This window comes from Calliphora vicina, chromosome 4, assembly GCF_958450345.1.
Source record: "Calliphora vicina chromosome 4, idCalVici1.1, whole genome shotgun sequence".
Lineage (NCBI taxonomy): Eukaryota > Metazoa > Arthropoda > Insecta > Diptera > Calliphoridae > Calliphora > Calliphora vicina.
Window position 1 is genome coordinate 7,612,265 of NC_088783.1, and position 22,898 is coordinate 7,635,162.

Here is a 22,898-nt window from a genome sequence, read left to right on the forward strand (position 1 = left end):
AAAAAAGTACCTTTTGTTCTGCGACTTCTCATATATTAGGTTGTCCAATTTTGATTTCTAAGGGTTTATAATATATTAGTGGCATTTGACAGGTCCTCGGACTCTTAGATAACATCAATAAAGTTTTATTAAACTAAATTTATTTATTAAATTTAGTTTCTTCGACTATGTTAAACCTGTAATACAAGCGTAGTTCCTTTCCAAAGATAAATCTTTCAAAATAGTAATCTTAGGCTTATAAGTGAACTTAAAATTCCAATTGATTTATTCCTAAAAAAATTGTAGTGAAAAACATTCGGTTATTTAAATCTGTTACTATACCGATCTAGGCATACCGGAAAAAATTCCAGTATAGGAATACTAGTATTCCATGCTTGCCAAAATTATATAAAAAAATGCACGAAAAGAACGAAAATAGCTTGTCCACAAGTATTTTGTATTAAATTACTTAAAATAATTCTATTTAAAATGATTTCAAGAATATAAGGTTACAAGTACAATCGAGTCATTTCATAATGTTCAAAATATTGATTCGGATTTATCTGTGTATTGCTATAAACGGGTTTCTTGCAGCTCCAGTATTTAACTTTTTAAAATTAAAACATAAATTATCTAAAATAGACATTGATTTTATTTAATGTAATTTTTTTATTTTTAATTGAATATATGGTGTGTTACTTAACATCACTAAGTTATCTTAAATTTTGAATTATTTATCATTACTTTTACAATTTTTAATGATCACTCTGTTGTGCCATAGATAACCAACATGTAATTTAACAAATTGGAATTATTGGCAATAATTTGCAATGAAATATTATTCTCTCCAATACCCCCCTCGGTAACGTATGCTTGAGTGGTAGCACCATCTTCGGCTTTAACATACAATTGTATCTGGGTAATAGTAATGGGGGAACCATCAGCCTCCACATCACTATAATTTTCGTTCGTATTATCGGGATAGTGAAAATCAAGAGATATGTCTTGTTGTTCCCCATCGAATGATTGTGCGTATTGGTAGGTGTAAATTATTTTAGCGCCTTAAAGTATCACACAGAAAATCTATTAATTTATTTACTATTTGTTTAAAATTATTTTCCTGGTACTCACCATTCTCTACTTGTCCCAAAGTATATTGGTCATACAAACTTCTAGCGGTGAGAGGTGATCGCATTAATTTGTTTGCTTTAAGGGAAACACTTTTTGATGCTGCTGCCATAAGAGCTTGCAGCAATAAAATCCATAAGATTAATTTAATACTTATGGCTTCAGAGCGGGCCATTGTAAAGTGTTGATTTTAATATTGCAATAATTGTGCAATAATTTTACGAAAATAAATTCATTGCATTTATATAGCATTGGGCCTTCCTTATGATTTTTTGTTTCCAGCGAAAAAATATTTTTACAAATTGTTGAACCAATTTTTTTTTTTAACAAAACAAATAAAACACTTAAGTTACTTGTTGCAACATGAAACCGAAATTGCTTGTAGTAGCATTTTGTTGTGTTTGAGTAGGGTTGGAAATTATTTTTGATTATTTTATTTGATTGATTGATAAAAGGTGTGTATATTTGCGAGTTCTTTTCTGTATCGTTTTGTTGTACAATCAACAAGTGATAAGATATTAATTATACTACTTTTATCGTGTTCTAAGTTTGACAAAGGTACAGTGGCCTTAATATAGCAACCGTGGTTGCTACCGTGTGGTATGTATGTTTACAATTAGAATTTTTATACCCTACACCACCATAGTGCGTAGGGTTAATGTTTGTAACACCAAAAAATATTAGTCTAACACCCACCTTAAAGTATACCGATCGACTTACTACTTACATGATGGATTATGACGGTTTCATGTCTGCACGCAGAGAAAAAATATAGTTGGGCATGGTTACTGTAACCATTTCAATATTGTTACAAGTTTTTAAACTATTTTATAGTCACAGTAACCATTTACATGATTGTGGTAACCATAATATGGCTAATTTACGATTCACATGATTGTATCAACCACAAAAATCATTTAATTTTACACACGTGATAAAAGACAAAAAAAAATGACCCGTGTACTTTTTTTATGGGCCCCCTAAGATTTGGGACCTCGGTGTCATTTTTGCAAAAAAAGTGATAAATTTCTCAGACTCATATCTTGCAAACAGTTCGGAATTTTGATTTACTCTCTGAGGCAGAGGTATGAAATAAAAAAAATTTCATCTTCAAGATCAAAATTCGATTTTTTTCCCCTGTTCAGGTCCATAGGCAGCAAACCGTTCAAAATTCAAGGGAAAAATCAACTACAATAATGTACCTAAGATCTCCAGAAAAAACTAAAGAAATTAAGTGTTTTGGGCCATATACTATCAAATTATTATAAACTAAAGCATATTTTAGGCAGCTTTAAAAAAATGTATTTCTAAATTTATGTTCTTTATGACAGGGGCTACAACTTTGCTCAGAGAGTAAATCAAAATTCAGAACTGTTTGCCAGATATGAGACTGAGAATATTATCACTTTTTTGGAAAAATTACACCGAGGACCCAAATCTTTGGGGGACCATAAAAAAGTGCATGACTTTGGGCAAAACTGGGAGACACGGGTCTTTTTTTTTGGTCTTTTATCACGTAGTGGTGTCCGTATATGGTTATATTTACATGACTCAGTGTAATTATACTATGACGCTGTTCGATTATTGTTACCACAACCATATTTTTTCTTTATGTGTTATAAGAAATATGCAACACAGGGCGACAAAGTTGATTAGATAGTTTGTGATAATATTTCGAAACTTTTGTTTTAATTAAAAACTCGGTTCATAAATAGCTGACATCTGTTAGAAATTCTTAGCAGAAAAAGAGCTAAATTCTTAATAGTTAAGAAAAACAGCCTTATAATATTAAATACAAATTTTAATATATTATTACATTTATTACTGCTCTCAAATTATTGAATCGTTATTTTATTTTCAGAAAATTTTTCGCATTAAAATAGCAGGCAACCAATTGTAATTAAAATCAAATACAACGATCCATTTTTCTTTTGTTTCGCTTACGAGCATTTAATTATTAAGAAAAAGTTATTTCTTGTTAAATTAATTTATTTATACACAATAATTGAAACAATTGATTAAGTTGTTTTAAGAACTTGACCCATAAAATACATTAAATACAGTATGTATTCTATATACATACATATTTGTTCTTATTTAAATGATTTAATAATTTAAAAAATACAACAACATATAAAACTTAAAACACACTTGTGCCAGTTTTGAAAACAAAATTAAGAATATAGCAAAAACTGATAACAGTTGTAGGTTAATTAATTTATTTTTTTTGTATAAAAATTATTTTATGTATTAATTGTTAGAAGAGTATGAGAAAAAGACTACTGGACAATTGAGAAAGCATATTTTTGAATCACATAAAATCATGGGAAATTTGTGGGTTTTTCCAAAAGAAATTTGAATTTTTATTACATAAACGAATAGAAAAAACAATTGAATTTTTTTATTTCGTTTGTAAAGATATTATTTTGAAGAAGAGAAAAATATTGCAATAAAATTTATTATTTGTGTTTGTCAACTTCTGATACCAATTCTACGAATACTAATTATCATACAACTTTTTTTACTCTACATCCCTATAGTGGGAAATATATATTGCGTTTATGCTGATGTTTGCACAAATCAGAATCACTTTCTGATTTGATTAAACGATGCACAGTGGTATGAGAAAAAAAAAGAGGGAAATAAATCTATAACTTCTAAACCCTTAGTCCGATTTGAATGAAATTTCGAGTCGAGTTTAAGTTTTGAATCTGGACCTCATGAGCCCACCAGGAGCTGGGCCAGAGGTCCCCAAAGTAGGACACCTCGGGTATGGTCAATTTTAAAAATGATCCTATTTCTTCGTTTGTGTTCCGATTTCAAAAAAATTACATATGTATATAGAATCTTCTCATCGAGCACTACATAAAACCTCGATCAATTATCTTTTATAGCTTAGGAGATATTCGCATTTGAAAATTAAATTTTCAACATTTTTACCCACCCTACTCCAGTTTTTTGATGACCGCGGTTCCAAATATTTCCCGATTTTCTCCATTTTTCTTTTATAGGATTAACAAGTAAGAGAGCTATATTCGGCTGTGCCGAATCTTATATACCCTTCACCAAATTATACTTTAAAATACATTTTTTTAAATATTTTTATTAAACAAAATTAAATTTTTTTTTAATTGTTTTTCAAATTTTTTTTTTTTTCGAAATTGTTTTTTAATTTTTTTAAAAAAAGTTTTTTTCAAAATTTTTTTTTTGGAAAAAAAATTTATGACAAAAAAATTTTTTGATGAAAAAAAATTCGGGTCAAAAAATATTTTTCCCGATTTTGACCCATTGTAGGTTCAACTTACTATAGCCTTATCTACATCGTTGCAATGGACTTTGAAATATCTATCATTAGATATCCATATGTCTATATTAATGACTTAGAAATCCATATACAGATCAAAAATAGCTCAAGAATCTCATATCTCCGTTATTTATGGACGGATTTTGCAAAATTCTCGAAAGCATGTCTGACAGAATTATTGAAGATTTGGATCCCGAAGATATCTTCAGAAAATTGATTTCAACTAAAAGACGGACAGACAGACATGGCTTAATTGACTCCGCTATCTATAAGGATCCAGAATATATATACTTTATAGGGTCGGAAATGAAAAATGTAGAAATTACAAATGGAATGACAAACTTATATATACCCTTCTCACGAAGGTGAAGGGTATAAAAACAGATCTATATATCAAATAAAGAATGAATGGTTTAAAAATCATGACTAAGTCCAATGTTACATGCATTTGAATTTTAAAAAATTAAATAAAGCGATTTTTAGCTATTTTTTGAGAAAAAAGTACTTTTATTCTTGTTAAGTTATCTAAACAATTTCTAAAAGGATGTATATAGAATTTGTACTTTTTGAAAAGCTAACTTTACATCAAATATTTTAAATGAAAAAAATTTATAATTTTTGATACCGAGGGGACCAGGTCCATTCAAAAAACGCCGATTTTTTCTGTAAATTCAACTTTAGGGCAAATCGCATAGTCGATATCAAAATATAGTAACCCATTTTAGATGGCCCAATATGTTCTTAATTATTTTATAAAGGGTTCCGATAACCCCGCCCCTGGTATGGATATTATAGCCAAAAAACGAAAATATCCAATTTTTGTAATTTTTCAATACTTTTTTGGGAATTGCGGGATTCCTGATTACAAATTTTGGATTTGGAACCGCGGTCATCAAAAAACTGGAGTAGGGTGGGTAAAAATGTTGAAAATTTAATTTTCAAATGCGAATATCCCTAAGCTATAAGAGATAATTTATAGCTACGACGAGGTTTTATGTAGTGATTCTACACGATGAGAAGATTCTACACGTGTAATTTTTTGGAAATCGGAACACAAACAAACAAATAGGATCATTTTTAAAATTGAACATACCCGAGGTGTCTAAGTTTGGGGACCCCTGGACCTGGACCTGGTGGGCTCATGAGGTCGAAATTCAAAACTTAACCCCGACTTTGCGCATGTGAAATTTCATTCAAATCGGACTAGGGTTTAGAAGTTACAGATTTATTTCCATCTTTTTTATTTCTCAGTTGCAGAGGGTTAAAGTAATAGGTCCAATTCATATAAAGTATAAACAACGAGAATCAATACCTACCTCCAGTAGAACCGGTCTTATAACTAGTTCTGAATAAGTTTCTTTCCTCCTAGGGATGTGAAAAGAATTTAATATGGAAAAAGTCATTGTCACATTTTGAACTGTACCTAAAGAATCGCAATGAATACAATTATTTCAAAATAAATTATTAATTTCTCTGCTGACACTCTACACCAGTCTCTCACAAGTAACGACCGTTATTTTAAACTTCTTTCAAATTAACTTGTTAATTTTTATCACAAAATCTACAAAATAGATTTGTTAATATATATAATTAATTAACATAAACAATCATAATCAACATTATAATTGTTCATCAATGTCAATAATAGTTTGAACTTTTTTCCATTGTGGTTTTGAAGTTAAGATGACGTTTCGTTGTTGTTATGGGAACATAAACATTTCTTGAATGAATGAATGATTCATTGGCCGGTTTTTTTCAGTTAAAAAAAAAACAAATTGGCAAAAAAAAGTTTGCACTTGTACAATTGTATTCTATAAAATATACTTTAACGCACTCAAAATTGTTTATTAAAATGAACAAGTTGCTACTTATTTACAATATATTTATATGCATGTATGAAAGTAACTATTAAATGTATTTACATATGAATGTTTGTGTAAATATGTTGGAAAGTATAAACTTAAAACTAAAAGTGAACTTTTAATGAAGTAATCATGAAGTCGATGTACAGCTGCTGTTCACACTGCTACTCATATTCATCACAACATAAGTATACTTTACACGTACAAGTACAAGTAGCAGGCAGCACTACTAACTGACCACAGCAGTTCATTTGAATACAGATTTAAATTGAATTCTCTTGAATTTTTCATTGAATAAATTGATTTCAGTTGATTTTTCTCAATCAATGAGCGCAACTTTAGGCCGCCGATCTGTTTTGTTTGTTACTGGATCTATTGTGAGCTCAGTTGTTGCTGAGACGTGTTTTAGAGCGGTTGTGTTTTTGCCTGGTCAACAAACGTATTTTGAAGCGGTCTAACGACTGACCGTTTAATTAATACATTTTAATCAATAATAAAGTGAGTGCATCACATTCAACACAATTAAAAAATATAAATAATTAACAATAACGAAATATATTAAAAAAAAAACTAATTAAATTAAATGTACAAGTATAAGCAACATTTTTTTATAATATAAAATTCAAGAATTTATTGATAATTTGTCTAAAAAAAAGTGAACAAAACAATCGACGACTGGTTTAATCTGCAGTTTCAAATCGAAAAGTTTAAATCTCTCATTGTGTACGATGGTGTGAGAGCGTCAATGTGTAGTGGAGTCTGTGGATACTAAAACAAAAACAAAACAAAAAAAACAACAAATTTTAACAACAAAAGTTCTAGAGCCATTTACAGACATATGTATAAACAAAATTAAATAAACTAAGTATAAACTGATCTGGTTTTAAAGAGCATCCACATACAACATGTCTAAATAATCAGCCCGATTCCATAAATTGTGCTTGTATGTAAAGAAACTTTTTAATCCCATTGATTTTATCATTCCATTTGTCGCAGACCCACATTAGTATATATCGTTACCTAAAATGCAAAACAACGTAACAACATAAATTGCAAAATCGAACGTTTGTTAGATAATCACGAATAAGTAGATTAAAAAATAATAAAAGAAAACAAAATCATTCTGTTTAAAGATTAACTAGGAGATATTAAGTTTATATCAGAGATACTTTTCATTTTGCAATGGTTTTTTGCCCATCACCTCAAAAATATTTGAAATGATATTGTGGGTCCTCATAATATTCTAAGCTGATCTAGTTAGGTCCGTCCGTCTGTTGAAAACACGATAGGGCCCAAACGAATGGAGCTAGCTGGCTTAAATTTTCCACAAATACTCTCTATTGATAAGGTTTTTTAGCTCCCATACAAATGTCCCCCCGGAATACTGTTTAATTTAATCCTGATACAATTAGTTTTAAGCACTCATAAACTATACTGTAAAGTATGAAGAAAATTGGGCAACATTTCTCGCTAGTCCCGATACAAGGTCCCCCTCAGAAAATAACTTGAACATTCATAACTGTTTTATATATAAATAATTGAGGTCGTAATGAAATTGGAAATAAACAAGTTTTATATGAAGTGGAGTCATGAAAATATAACCATATACGGACACCCGATAGACTAGACGATAGTGTGCTGGACTATCAATCCAAGGGTTCGATTCCTGCCAGAGACTCTGGGTGTTTCTGCAGATAAGCAAAACGCTTCGCAGTTTGTGTTTGTTTAAAAAAAAAAAAAAAAATACTTGATAAAAGATTAAAACAAAGACCCGAGAATCCCAGTTTTGCCCAAAGTCATGCACTTTTTTTATGGTTTCCAAAGATTTGGGCTCGGTGTCATTTTTGCAAAAAAGTGTTAATTTTCTCAGGCTCATATCTTGCAAACAGTTCGGAATTTTGATTTACTCTCTGAGGTAAAGTTGTAGCCCCTGTCAAAAATTGTGAACATATAAAATCAAAAAAACTTCATCTTCAACATCTTCTACATCTTGTTTTGGTCTTTTATCATGTTGCACTATGTAAGAATGAGTCTTTTATTCCGTTTGCAATTTCTACATTTTTCATTTGCGACCCCACAAAGCATATGTAGTAGATATATTCTGGATCGTTATAGATAGTGGGGTCGATATAGCCATGTCCGTCTGCCGTCTGTGGATTACTGAGTCATTAACCCTTTCAGGGTCAAAAATAATTTAGGTTGAGCTAAAAGTATTAAAAAGAAATATTTATAATTTGAATACGCTGAATCCGGGAAAAATAAAATTGTTTGTATTTGGTTGCTCTGGTTGTCTGTGTCTGTCTTTTATTTAAAACAAAAAAATTAAAACTAACTGTATTTTATTATACAGTAAAAGCGTATAGAAACAGAGTATATTATAATGTCGAATATATTCGACAAAACCACTGAAAGGGTTAATACACGCAATATGGATATCTAATGATAGATATTTCAAAAACCTTGCAATGATGACTTTGCAACGCCATAGTAATTCGGACCTACAATGGGTCGAAATCGGAAAAATATTTTTAACCCGATTTTTTTTTTCACCAAAAAATATTTTTATTATAAAATTTAAAAATAAATGTTTGACATAAAATTGTTTTCACTAAAAAATTAAAAAAAAAATTTTCAAAAAAAATTTCAAATGAAAATTATAAAATTTTTTTTTTTAAATTTTGTTACCTAAAAAATATTTAAATATATTTAAATATTTATTTTAAAGTTTAATTTGGAGAAGGGTATATAAGATTCAGCACAGTCCAATATAGCTGTCTTACTTGTTTTTATTTAATTAATTTTCTGTATGTAGGTTTATTTGCGATGCTATGGAGCTAATGCTAAAATGAAATACTGATTCGATCTAGTGATCTCAAATCTTTATAGCAATACTAAATAATTTTAACGTATTTTTATACTTGAAAACAAAACAAATACTTGTTTAATATTGTGCATTATTTCAATTCCATTCAAATCGGACCAGATACAGATTTATTATCAATTTTTTCGATCAACCAACATAGGGAAACTTACTGGGCAGTAAGTGCATTATTCCGTTAATTAACTAGCTCTCTGGAAGGAAGCTAATTGACCCTAGCTAATCGTTGTAATCAATCCAATCGGTTACTATCTACATAGTTACATTTTAAATTTTATCCGACAGTAGATTACTTGAATTAAGTCCATTAGTTATAATACAGAATTACTTTTAAATTCTATTCTAAGGGCCTGTAATAAAGACCTGACCAGGTGCTACTGGTGGTGAGCAAAATAACTATTCTAAAATATGTGACAATTGAATTCTCTATTAATTCTACTTTACCATCAAAAGATAATCTTCCAATTAAAAATTAGGCTTAGATTCTCTTCTTTAAATTTCATTTATAAAACAGTCCGTATATTACACAATTTCTAGAATAGGGCTGACAATAATAAAATATTGTATATTCATTCAAACTCGTATGTATGGCATGTTGCAATAAAGCATTTTTAAATAAAATTATTATCAATAAATAAAATCATGTTAATAATAAAGTACAATATAATTAATAAATTCTATAAAATATTTTTTACATATAAAATAAAATTATAATCATAAAACAAAGTCTTCTCAATATAACACAAAAAAAAATAAACAAATGAAAAGCAAATAACTATATTTGTTTAGATGCAATAATTAAGCATATAAAATTTAATAATACTCATAACAGTCAGGTAAACCAATAATTAGAAAGAAATCACATAAAGAATTTTCCCATTTTGTGTGATTTACATAAATAAACGAAATAATACGAAATCAAAATAATTGAAAATTAATGTGTGTGAATTTTGTTTTTTAAATTTTGTTCGAGAGTGTAGAAATTGTTTAAAAGAATCGAGTAGTACCGGTACAAGTATAAACAAAAAAATTTACATATGAAAACAATAATTTAACAGGTTTTGAAACTGGTTGATTTTTATGTGGAATTATTAAAAGAACAGTTAACAGTTGGTTACAGGTTGCATAAACAGTTAAGACGAATTTTATACACGCTACATTTAAAATTAAAAAAATAAATGGACTTTGCAGCATTTTTACCCTGATAAGATCAAAATTAATCATTAAATCGGAATACTTCTCTGAAGCTTTTTCAATACCTGCTTACAAATACAAAATAATATGTTGGCTTTTATAAAAGATGGCTAACATTCACGGTGGTGAAAAGTTTCTGGATTTCATAAAGTCTTCAGTATATATTTCCTATCGATTGAGCTACACTATTCTGAATTTGCTTCACAGTTTAAAATAATGGTGAATTGGGCAAAGTATTGGTAGAAATTACAGTTTTGTATTGAACTAATTTACCCTTCACCATAATTGGCGTACATATATACTTTGTGGGTTTGCGACCCCACAAAGTATATATGTATATTCTGGATCGTTATAGATAGCGAAGTCGATATAGCCATGTCCGTCTATCCGTCTGTATGTTGAAATCGTAGCCCCCAAATAACTTACATGCATGATTCATACATCAATATAACGGGAATTCTTCCGACAAAATCGGCCCACAAATGGCTGAGTTATCACGATAACCACGATTTTTAGCCTTTTTTATACCCTTCACCTTCGTGAGAAGGGTATATATAAGTTTGTCATTCCGTTTGTAATTTCTACATTTTTCAATTCAGACCCTATAAAGTATATATATTCTGAATCCTTATAGATAGAGGAGTCGATTAAGCCATGTCCCTCTGTCTGTCCGTCTGTCTGTTGAAATCAATTTTCTGAAGACCCCAGATATCTTCGGGATCCAATTTTTTTTTCATCAACAATTATTTTTTGTCATAAATTTTTTTACCTAAAAATATTTAAACAAATTTATTTTAAAGTATAATTTGGTGAAGGGTATATAAGATTCGGCACAGCCGAATATAGCTCTCTTACTTGTTTTTATCTAAATCTAGATTACTAAGTCGTTAATATAGACAATATGGATATCCAATGATAGATATTTCAAAGTCCATTGCAACGATGTATATAAGGCTATAATAAGTTGGACCTACAATGGGTCAAAATCGGGAAAAATATTTTTTAACCCGAATTTTTTTTTCATCAAACAATTTTTTTTGTATTACATTTTTTTTCAAAAAAAAAAATTTTAAAAAATTTGGAAAAAACTTTTTTTAAAATAAAATAAAAAAAAAACAATTTGAAAAAAAATATTTAATTTATATTTTAAAGTATAATTTGGTGAAGTGTATATAATATTCAGCACAGCCGAATATAGCTCTCTTACTTGTTTTTATCTATATCTGGATTAAAAAGTCATTAATAGAAACCAAAGACCTTTGCTACGGCGAATATAAGGCCATAGTAAGTCAGACCTAGAATGGCCCAAATTAGCTTTGTTGGTCTACAGTTGTACTAAAAAAGATACATACAAAATTCTTCTAAATACAAAAAGTAAACGGACGAAATCCAATTCTTCCTTTAGCGATTGGAATATAGAAATATTGTAAAGATCGAAACTTGGATTTTAAATTCACTTATATTAATTAGCATTTGCCATATTTAGCAATCATATTCTGTGCAATACTAATCACAATGCATTAAATTAAAAAAGATTTTTAAACAATTTTGTTTTTATTTAAAACTTGTATAAGAAATTATTTAAAACAAATTAATTTAAATATGTTTTAATTAAAAACATGTGCGCAGTTAACAGTTTGTGAAACGTAGTTTATTTATTTCAAGCAGCATCAATATTGCAAATTATATTCATATCCTCAATTGTTCAATTAAAGGCAGGTCGGTTTCTTCTACATATAGACCCGAGGTTTGTGATAAGAGAATTTGTCATCTAAATCTTGTCAATTTAAAGATGATTTTTAACCAATTTGAAAATTCAATTTATTTTTATATATTGTAATTTTTACTTGAATACTTGCTTTAGTTCTGTGTACTATCACAGAATGCTTAAACGTTATGTCAAAGTGTCAGATTATCTTCATATAAAATGTTAGAGCTGGAACCAGTCAAGGTGCATTTAATAAGGTGACATCGGTAGCACAGCTGATTATAGAAATAGCACGCACATATACAAAATATTCCCCGTACGCATTTATGTAAAGCTCCATATATAAACAAGTAAGAAAGTATGTTCGGTCAAGCCCGACCATATAATACCCTACACTAAGCAAATGAGCAAAAACATTTTTCTTTTAAAATTTCAATAATTTATATTTTTGAGTGATTTTCGGAAGTGGGCCTTATATGGGAGCTATGACCAATTATGGACCGATCACCATGAAAGTAGGTCATGTGATTTATGTCTATATGATAGTTATTCTGTTGAATTTTATGTGTATACCAAAATTTTTAAGGTATTTATGTTCGTTAAAGTGGTTTTGGGAACCAGGCCTTACATGGGAGCTTTGACTAATTCTGGACCGATCATCATAAAACTTATGTGGGCCGAAATTTGTGTTGATACATATATAAATTAAACATTTATGACTGATAAAGTCCAATTTCGGGAGTACATTTGTATGGGGACTAGGTGAAATAATGGCCTAAAAAATTGTATGTACTAAATTTTATCGAACTATCTTCAAAATTGCGACCTGTACTTTGCGCACAAGGTTTACATGGACAGACGGACGGACGGACATTGCATTGAAAGTGATTCTGAGTCGATTGGTATATTTTAAGGTGGGTGTTGGACTAATATTTTTATTAGTCCAACACCCACATTAATGCATTATACCCTCCCCACTATGGTGGTGTAGGGTATAAAAATAAGTGAATTCGCCAGTATTTATTTCAATTCGCCATTGCTGTCACCTTGTTAAATACGCGTTTAACCAGTCATTATCCGAGAATAATAATTCTGTTTTGTAGCTCTCCCCCCATAGAAAATCTTTAAGCTTGAAAACCGGTGAAACATTTTTGTAGAATTCATTTCAAACTTTTCAATAATTCTCTTTTAATTTATAAAACTTTATTTATAAATACACAAATATCATAACCAAAATATTATAATTTTATTTTAAGGTAGGAGATGCAATAAACGTTTAATGGTATTGCTGTTAACATTGTAAATTATAGTACGAATTTAAATATTTATTTCAATTCGAAATTAACTAATAAAAAAGCAATTTTTTATTTTATAAATAATTATGCCGTTAGTGACGTAAAAAAATTGATGTAAATCAACTCATTTTAATTTAAAAAGGTGATAAATTTATTAATCAATTTCTAAATATGGGGAGACAAGAGCTTTAATTCAACTGTCTGAAACGCCTGCAATTAAAAGCCTAAAAATTTCTTGAGAATTATTAAAACCAGTTGTTTTTAAGCAGAATTTTTTTTTAAACTTTTTCAAATTCTTTTTTTTATTATTTATTTATGGAAAATTCCAAAATTACAAAAATTAATTTACATTTTTCTATATAAATGAATTGGTATTGATGTTATCAATTAATTTCAATTAAAGTGTAGCTTGTACTGAGTAGGTATTCTTAGAAATTATGGCTTTACCTTCAACATATTTGGGGACTTTGGAAAGTGGTAAGAGTATATACATATAAGTATGTCATTTTTCATATGCGACCCCAAACTAACTTACGGTTATAGTACGGTTACCATTTAAATTTGGTAAAATCGGATCACTAGTCTGAGACCACGACTACCTAGATTTGTTAACCTATTTGTGGGCAATATCTTGATCTCGAGCCTTAGAAATTCAGACCGACAATGGGTAAATTTCGGGAAAAATATTTCTTAATCCGATTTTATTCAGATTCACAATAGACTAATTTTGGAAGGTTAAATATCAGACTTTCCTAACTAAATGTGACTCTCTTAACTAAATCGTTCTTTTATACTGATTGCATCTCCTTTCGTAACACCTTGTATTTATAGGGAAATCAATTAAATTGATTATTTGTTATTGATTGATGATGCTTTTCGAGTAGATCATTTTGTTTATTACAACAATGTGACATTGAACTTTAAAAAAAATCCCGTACATATACAGTGTAACAAATAATAAATGGAACAAAAAACACAATTGATTGATTGAATTTAAAAAAAGTTTTTAAACAAAATATTTTCATATTTTTCTTTAGCTCTCAACAATTTTACTAAATAAACAATTGGAAAATAATTTAAGTTAATTAACATATCAAAACGATAAGACTAAATTTGAATAAAAAACCAAAGAAAATGCTAACACGAATGTTCAAGAATAGAAATGAATTTAAACATTCAAGGCCACAGCTAATGGTGATGATGATGATGATGCACTGGACACTGATAAGCATCATGCTGTTGCAACAAATGAAAACAACAGACGCTGTCAAATTCAGTAAGTGAGAATTTAATTATTAAACCTACATATAGATATTTAAGAATAATTAATTACATATTAATAGAGAATGCAATTTGCCATCAAAATATACATACATTCATATAAATAAAGTTGTTTATTTAAGAGAGAACATTTTTACTCTTAATTGCTGTTAAACTTGTTATTATACCCGTCACCATTAGTGGTAAAGGTTTATACAAGTTTGTCATTTCGTTTGTAATTTCTACATTTTTGCCCATTCACTTTTTTTATAGGGCCCCAAAGATTTGGGACTTGGTGTTATTTTTGCAAAAAAGTCATCATTTTCTCAGGCTCATATCTTGCAAACAGTTCGGAACTTTGATTTGCTCTCTGAAGCAAAGTTGTAGGCCTTGTCATAAAGAACAAAAATTGTGAACATATAAAATCAAAAAAACTTCATCTTCAAAACCAAAATCGCAAAAAACTTTAAAAAATTAGATTTTTTACCTTTCTCCGCCTGTTCAGGTCCATAGGTAGCAAACCATTCAAAATTCAAGAAAACAATCAACTACAAAAATGTACCTAAGATCTCAGTAAACAACTTTCTAGAACATATGAACTTCCTAGGAATGATTCTTAACACCGTTTATGTAGGTCAATATAAGTACTTAAGAAAAAACTAAAGGAATTAAGTGTTTTGGGCCATAAATTATTATAAACTAAAGCATACTTTTAGGCAGCTTAAAAAAAATTATTACTAAATTAATTTCGATTTTTTCAAATTTTTTTTGGGCAAAATGGCTGAGATATAAGCTAGCAAACACGTCTTGAACTATTTTTGATCTATATTTGGATTACTAAGTCATTATATTAGACAATATGGGGAGACATTTTAAAGACTTTTCCAACGACTTATATAACTCCCTAGAAATTTGAAGCGACAACTCAATTTTTTTTTTACAAAAAAAAATTTAATACAATAAATATACTTTGGTATTTAAAATTCGGCACAACCGAATATATAGCTTCTCTTATTTATTTCTTAAATAATTATATTGCTATTTTATTGTAACTCTCTTATATTTTGTTTTAGAAGGCGATAATTGTATGACCAAAAATCAACCAGGTATTTGTAAAGAATGGGGCGAATGTCCCATTATAAAAACTTTAATCGAAAGTGGCGAATATACAAATCGCCAGGTAGTAAGTTGTGGTTTTGGCATAAGAGAAGAGTTAATTTGTTGCCCGGTCATTCGAACTGATCAAACTACTGAAACGACCACTGTGACAAATGAAGATCGTTTTATAGTGTAAGTATTTTTAAACACTCTTTCAATTTGTATTATACTTATATGTAAATGTTTTAGATGTTGTTGACATGTACACTGAGAGAAGATTTTAAAGAAATATGTTATAATTTAAGCGAAAAACATGAAATTCTGGTTACGAGACTCAGCTGAAATTATACCTTCATTGATACTTATTCAACTACCGAGATTACTATTTATTTTTAGTTATAACTAAATATATCAATCAAAAGTACTGATTAGTTAGTTAGTTGGTTGGTATTAGTAATCCTTGATATACATACTAAAAAAATAAACTTTAGTATTTCTATTAGACTGCTTAAGAAATAAACAATCAATTTGTGAATTTTGCCACATCGTTTCTGAACTTTGGGCATGTGATTACAAGGGGATAAATGTAGCTTTCTAGTTTTTGGATTTTTAAAAATTTAAGTTTATCGCCTGCAGTTTTATTACGGACATCTGAGATCATACAAGTGGACAAAAATTATTCATAATTTATTCGTAACTGCGATTTCTATTTAATTTTAATAAATAAATGTCAGCCTTCACGAAAATAAATATTTACCAAATATTTCACAACAATCCGAACCTTTTACCTCTGGGGTCAAAGATAACATTTTTTGTTAATATTTAGTGAAAAGGTTAACTAACGAATAAGGAAGGATTTTAGAAAAAAAAAAATTTATTAAAAATTAAAACTACAAACAATTGACTGAAATATGCGTGTATAGAATTGCATCAAATGAATTTTGCTATTTTTTAAGCTTAACCTGACTTTAGCGATCAAATAAAAACATTTTAAAGAGCACATCTTGAGTTTTCTGGTTTTACACCTTTCCCATTTTCAGAACTCACTATTATAGTGATATAACACAAACCATTCCAAGATAAATGGTGCCTAATAACCGCTTTACTAAATGGACCCCATATTATAATTAATTTTTTCTCATTGTATATTTATCGTAATAGCATTAATATTAAAAAAAACTAATTCACTCATATATTTGTTCTCTATCTTCTTTTTACAAAATTGATTGGTTGCTGGTATCTATCACTATATAACTATTGCTTCTTTTCTAATCTTTTCCCCCCTCTCTTTCCCTTCCGCTTAACAACAAAATTTAACAAAAAAAAAATTTAGACCAACGACCACTCAAGCTCCCGTAAGAGATTTTTGGTTAGATTTATTGGAAAATACAACAAGCTCCACCACATCAGCTCCCGACTTTTGGTTAGATTTATTGTCAACGACACCACCAACCACCACTACAACTAGCACCACCCTAAAACCCTTAATTGTAGGAGAACAAAGATTAAATGAAAGTTCGGAATATTTCGATTTTAATGCGTTATTAACTGGAAATCAAAATGGTGGAGCCAAGTCGGAACGGCAAACAGCAGCGGGGGGTAATAGACCAAATAATAATCCCGCTAATGTGGGTTTCGTGGGTGGGAATGGTAATGGCAATGGTCGTGGTCATGCCAATTTAAACACTGGACCAGTCAATATAAATCAATGGAATTTTGAATCACAAAATAATGGTAGAGGCAATAATGGTCAAACTACTTTTAGAGGAAATGGCAATGGAAATTTTGGTAGAGGCCAGCAAAACAATAATGGAAGAGGTCAATTAAATGGTCAACAAAATTTTGGTAGAGGCCAGTTGAATGGCCAGCAAAGTAATAATGGCAGAGGTCAACAAAATAATGGGCGTGGACATAACAATGGCAGGGGTAGAACTGGCAATGGAAATCAAAATCAAAATCGAGGTTTTATCTTTCCCGAAAACGATATGAAACCCAACCAATTGTTTGAAAATGTTAATACTCCAAATCTTAGGCCTGGTAGGCCAGTAAATACCATGCAAGAACAGAATCCAAATATTCAAGTTGCTAATAATCTCATTAACAACAATAATGCCGAAAATAGTAATAATGAGGATAGTAGAATAGAGAATCTTATCAAGGATATTTTTGATACTTCCAACCCCACAAATGATAATTCTCAAGCTGCTACAACCAGTAACCAAGAAAAAACGCCTGAAATAAATATTGATGATTCTATAGCAAGTATTTTCAATGTCCAAAAGCCTAACACTCCTCCGTCTACTTCGACAAATCCTGCACAAATTGTAAACAATCCTCAACCCGTGATGTGGTTAACTCCTCAAGATAATCATAACAATCATGGAGTGGAGGTGTTAGATCTTAATGCACCTCATCAGCAAATAGAATTTATAAATCCCCATGCTCCAGGACATTTTCAAATTATACCTGCCGTAGAGCATCAGGTGGCTGGCAATGATCTGGATGTAGCACCATCCACTAGTTTCATACAACAACCTGTAGTGGTAGAGACTTGGTCTAATAATCCCATTCACACACCCCAGTTCAATCCCGTGCAAATGGTTTATGAAAATCTAGTCAATTCGGGCATGGATATTGTTAAAGCCCAGGCGGATGAAGTCGAACATGTGTATAATCAACAGCAACAGCAGTTTGTGCAACAACCACAATTTGGTCAACATGGTTCACATGTGGTAGTGGTGCAACCTCAACAGCATTCGCAACAGTTTGTGCAACAACCTCAATTTATTTACCAACAACCCTTGGCGCCACAACATTTTGGCCCACAAACATCACCACAGTTTGTTGAACAATCTGAATCTGCCGGAAAAGGGCCCCGATCCACCTCACCACTGCAACAGTTTGTGCAGCAGCCTAACAGTGGCTCGACTCTGAATTTTCAGTCTCCACCCACTCAAATCTTGGATCCATTCAAACCATTTCAATTCCGCCCATCGCCAGATGACGAAAACACGTTCTTCGACGACAATAATTCTTTAAGGTGGTTATAAAATCATTGTGTCCCTAACATTTTCGCACTTTTTCTTCATCTAACCCCTCATAATTACTCCTGTAATATAAATTGGTTTTGGGAATCGATTTTTTGATAGCAATTGATGTTTATTTTTCTTTTTTTAGTCCAAATACTACACCCCCAAGGCCAGATGTAACAACAAGTACGGATAGACCTGCCGTTAGAGGTGAGTTGTTGTAATTGAAAGAGTTATTTTTTTACTTGGCGGTTTATACCCTACACCACCATACTGATCGACTTAGAAGCATCTTCTGAGTCGATTTTACGATGTCCTTGCGTCCGTCTGTCCATGTCGTAATTTGGAAGATATTTCGATTGGATTTGGCTATGAGTTTTATTCGGCCTATGGATGAAGCATGAAACCGGTTGAAATCGGTCCATTATTTCACCCAGCCTTCCGAAATATGAGTTTTATGACACACAAAGTCCTCTACAAATAAGTTTTATATAAAAAGAAATCATATTTAACAAGTAAAACTGTGGAGGCTAGGTGAAATCATGGACCGATATTGTCCATTTTCAATACCAAACAAACCTTATCAATAGAGAGTATTTGTGACGAAGACGGACGAACATAGCTAGATCGTCTAAGAATTTCATAATGTGTTACAAACGGAATGACAAACTTGACCGACTATACTTCCTAACTTGTTTGTTTTTATTTCCAGCCTGCCGCCGCCTCCGGAATGGTCTTAACGCTTCTCTGTCTCCCCACATTTTGGGTGGCACACCCGCCGAACTGGGAGAATTTCCCCATATGGTGGCCATTGGTTACAGTCGTATTGGTGGTGACAATAGACCTCCCTATGACATACGTTGTGGTGGCACTTTAATTGATAAGCGTTTTGTGTTGACGGCAGCCCATTGTGTTTCGGAGCGTGATAATACACCCTCTATTGTGCGTATGGGTGTGGTGAATTTTACAGATCCCATAGAAATGAGTAACGCTGTTGAATTGAGAATAAAGGTGAGAACAAATATTTTTCAAAATTCTGAAAATGTTTTATTAAGCCAACAATTGTACACAGAGAAAAAAGATTCGTGTTCACAACCGAATTTGATGCCAATCGAATGATTCTGCCTTAGTGACCGAATTTTACAGTTGTGGCTACAAAATTTTAGAAGTGGCAACAAAAGTTTGGTTGCTTCGATCGAAATTCTTCTCTATCCACTGATTTTCTGTTACTAAAACCGAAAAATTCTATGTGTACAACCGAATCATTCGATTGGCAACAAATTCGGTTGCTATTACGAATCTGTTTTCTGTGTGTATTAACTATTTATTTGATTTTTTTTGTTTTATAGGAAACTTACATCCATGATGATTATTTGACACGCTTAACTTATAACGATATTGCCATATTGGAACTAGAACGTGATGTGGAATATAGCGAGTACGTTTACCCTGTATGTTTGTATACAAATGAGACAGATCCGGATACCCGTATTAAACTGTGGGTCACCGGTTGGGGTACCGTGAATACAACCAGTAGGTTTAGCTAAACAAATTCACATAAATACCCAATGAATTGTAACTCATTTATAACTTTTAGCACGCAGCTTTTCCGACATACTGCTAAAAGCTCCTTTGCATACCTCGCCCTTGGAGAATTGTAATGAAAGCTTTACGGAATATGGTTTAAATAGAAGAATACCCGAGGGTATAATACGCACACAGTTTTGTGCCGAAGACAAAGATCAAATAAAAGATGCCTGCCAAGGAGATTCGGGTGGTCCTTTGAATTTAATAGTGGATGGTAAATTAAGCAATTTTTAAACAGCTTTTATGATTCATTATTTTATTTTAATATTTTGTCGTAGAATCCTATAAAGACTACCGTTTGGTTGGAGTGGTTTCTTCTGGTTTCGGTTGTGCTTCCTCAACGCCTGGTTTATATACTAGAGTGGCTGCTTTCTTAGATTTTATAGAGAAAATTGTATGGCCCAATGGTGGAGATTAAACTTGGCTGCATAATACTAATCTAAGTAACTAAAACAAAACAAACAAAAAAAAAATAAACAATTTAATAAACTAAAGCAAAAAGCAACTAAATGAATAAGTGTGATACGATTTTGTTTAGCAAAGCAAATAAATTATATTAATTATTTAAGTCTATATGTTTTGCCATACGATATGTAATAAATCTTTAAATAATAAAAAGTTTTCTTTCATTCTCATTCGCCATTTGCACGCATATACATAAATATTTCACTATAGGAAATTAAAATATCGGCTAATATCTAAAAACAACATGAAGCAACATGTGTTTGTTTGGCATACTTTAAGTGTTTAGCCTACTAAAAGTATGCTACATAAATAATCATAGTAACACTGTTACACACACATGTATATACACACTAATATAAATTACGATACACTTTTGTAAACATTAGAAACCGGATATTATTTTCGTATACAAAGCCTTTGCGCATGCTTCAGTTTTTTTGTGTACCATTCAAACAAGAGAATTTACTCTCTCAAAAGCTTCCAATTAGGGTGGCCGTATTTGTTTAGAAGCCATAAAGTTTTATCAACAGCTGTTTAGGCCAAAGCTTTTGTTAAATATTTTCATTTTTAAATACCAATGCACGCCTCAATTTACCTTTAGTTGTACGCGAAAATTCAAGCCATAATAATAAATGTTGCAAGCAAAACGAACAGAATACGGCAAACGGTTGTTAACGGTTTTATTTCATTTAAACACAATTTAAAAAAAACAAAAATATTTAAATATTTTATAGGAAAATGGCTTAATGTGAAAATACTAAACTAAAAACCAGAAAAAATTAAACAAATTTAATGAATTGAAAAATAAAATTAAATTAATAGTTACATATTTAAATTTAAGAAAAATTCTTTTATGTAAAATTATATACAAAAAAGTGTTGTTGGTGTTATTAAGTTTCAAAATAAAATTTATTCAAATTAGCCTAAATAAATTTAATAAAATTTATTAACAAAATAAAAGTGTTATGCTTTAGGAATTTATTAAAGATTCCTTTAAACAGTACTCAACAAATTGTAATACAATTTTAGCATTTTCCTCGAAACATTAATTTGGATTACCATTTTGCTACCTTAAAACTCAGCCAAAAATTTGGAATATTTAACACAGCTATTTAATTAATTTATCTATAAATAAAAAGTAAGTTTGTGTTTTTGTATCTATTTTTATATAATTTTGGGAATAAATTTGTGTGTGTGTGTGTATTATTCATTGTCTTTTCCAATAAAGTAATTCGCTATTAATTCATGACATACAATTAACCTTAAAAATTATGCATTTTTATTTGTTTAACTTTTATTTTGTTTTTTTCATTCGATGTTCTTGATTACGCGGAATTTTTCTTCTCCGAAATATATTTTTATTTTACATATTAGCATATTTATATGGTTTTCTCAGAATGCCTTGATGTATGCTACTTTAAATAAACATTGAGTTTTTGTTTTATTTGTGTTGTAGTGGAAGTACCTACAGGCTTTAGCCAGAATTTACCTTTATAAAAAGGTTGATGTTTTTTAAAGAATTCTTAATATAACCAGTACATACTGCTTTGTACAGGTTGGTAATGTGGAAATGTATATATATTTGTAATAATCTCAACATTTGTCTGTCTGTTTCTGCATATGAAACCAAATTTTTTCTAAAAATATTTGGTCAAACATTCATAGTTCACTTCCGAAAATCACTTTAGATTTTTTGTGTTTTTTAAAAAATGAAATGAAAAATTTTTATACAAGAAAATTTATTTTTGAACTTTTACTCTTCTGAGTTCGATAACACAGTGCAACACGAAAAAAATAACCATATACGGACACCACTACGTGATAAAAGACCAACAAAAAAAAGACCCGTGTCGCCCAGTTTTGAGGCCTCGGAGTAATTTTTTTAGGCTCATATCTTGCAAACAGTTCGGAATTTTGATTTACTCTCTGAGGCAAAGTTGTAGCCCTTGTCATAAAGAACAAAAATTGTGAACATATACATAAAATCAAAAAACTTCATCTTCAAGATCAATATCGCAAAAAACTTTAAAAATTCGATTTTTTTTACCTTTTTTCCCTGTTCAGGTCCATAGGTAGCAAACTGTTCAAAATTCAAAGAAACAATCAACTAC

At 30.3% G+C, this 22,898-nt stretch overlaps 2 protein-coding genes across 3 annotated transcripts; one reads left to right on the forward strand and one right to left on the reverse strand.

Annotated features, from left to right (window-relative positions):
- Positions 1 to 709: 709 nt before the first annotated feature.
- Positions 710 to 1,309, reverse strand: LOC135958167 (uncharacterized). The gene is made up of 2 exons (XM_065509041.1): positions 1,111 to 1,309; positions 710 to 1,040 (listed from the first exon to the last, which is right to left on the reverse strand). The coding sequence occupies exons 1-2, from the start codon at positions 1,280 to 1,282 to the stop codon at positions 742 to 744; spliced, it is 471 nt and encodes a 156-aa protein (XP_065365113.1). The 5' UTR covers positions 1,283 to 1,309; the 3' UTR covers positions 710 to 741.
- Positions 1,310 to 6,661: 5,352 nt separating this feature from the next.
- Hayan (hayan) lies at positions 6,662 to 20,940 on the forward strand. 2 transcript variants are annotated; one of them, XM_065508605.1, is made up of 9 exons: positions 6,662 to 6,771; positions 14,386 to 14,624; positions 15,682 to 15,898; positions 17,040 to 18,746; positions 18,884 to 18,945; positions 19,448 to 19,746; positions 20,085 to 20,268; positions 20,333 to 20,536; positions 20,601 to 20,940. In XM_065508605.1, the coding sequence occupies exons 2-9, from the start codon at positions 14,483 to 14,485 to the stop codon at positions 20,738 to 20,740; spliced, it is 2,955 nt and encodes a 984-aa protein (XP_065364677.1). In that variant the 5' UTR covers positions 6,662 to 6,771; positions 14,386 to 14,482; the 3' UTR covers positions 20,741 to 20,940. The 2 variants fall into 2 exon arrangements, with proteins under 2 accessions (XP_065364677.1, XP_065364678.1); XM_065508606.1 differs by having other exon boundaries at positions 15,685 to 15,898.
- Positions 20,941 to 22,898: the final 1,958 nt, after the last annotated feature.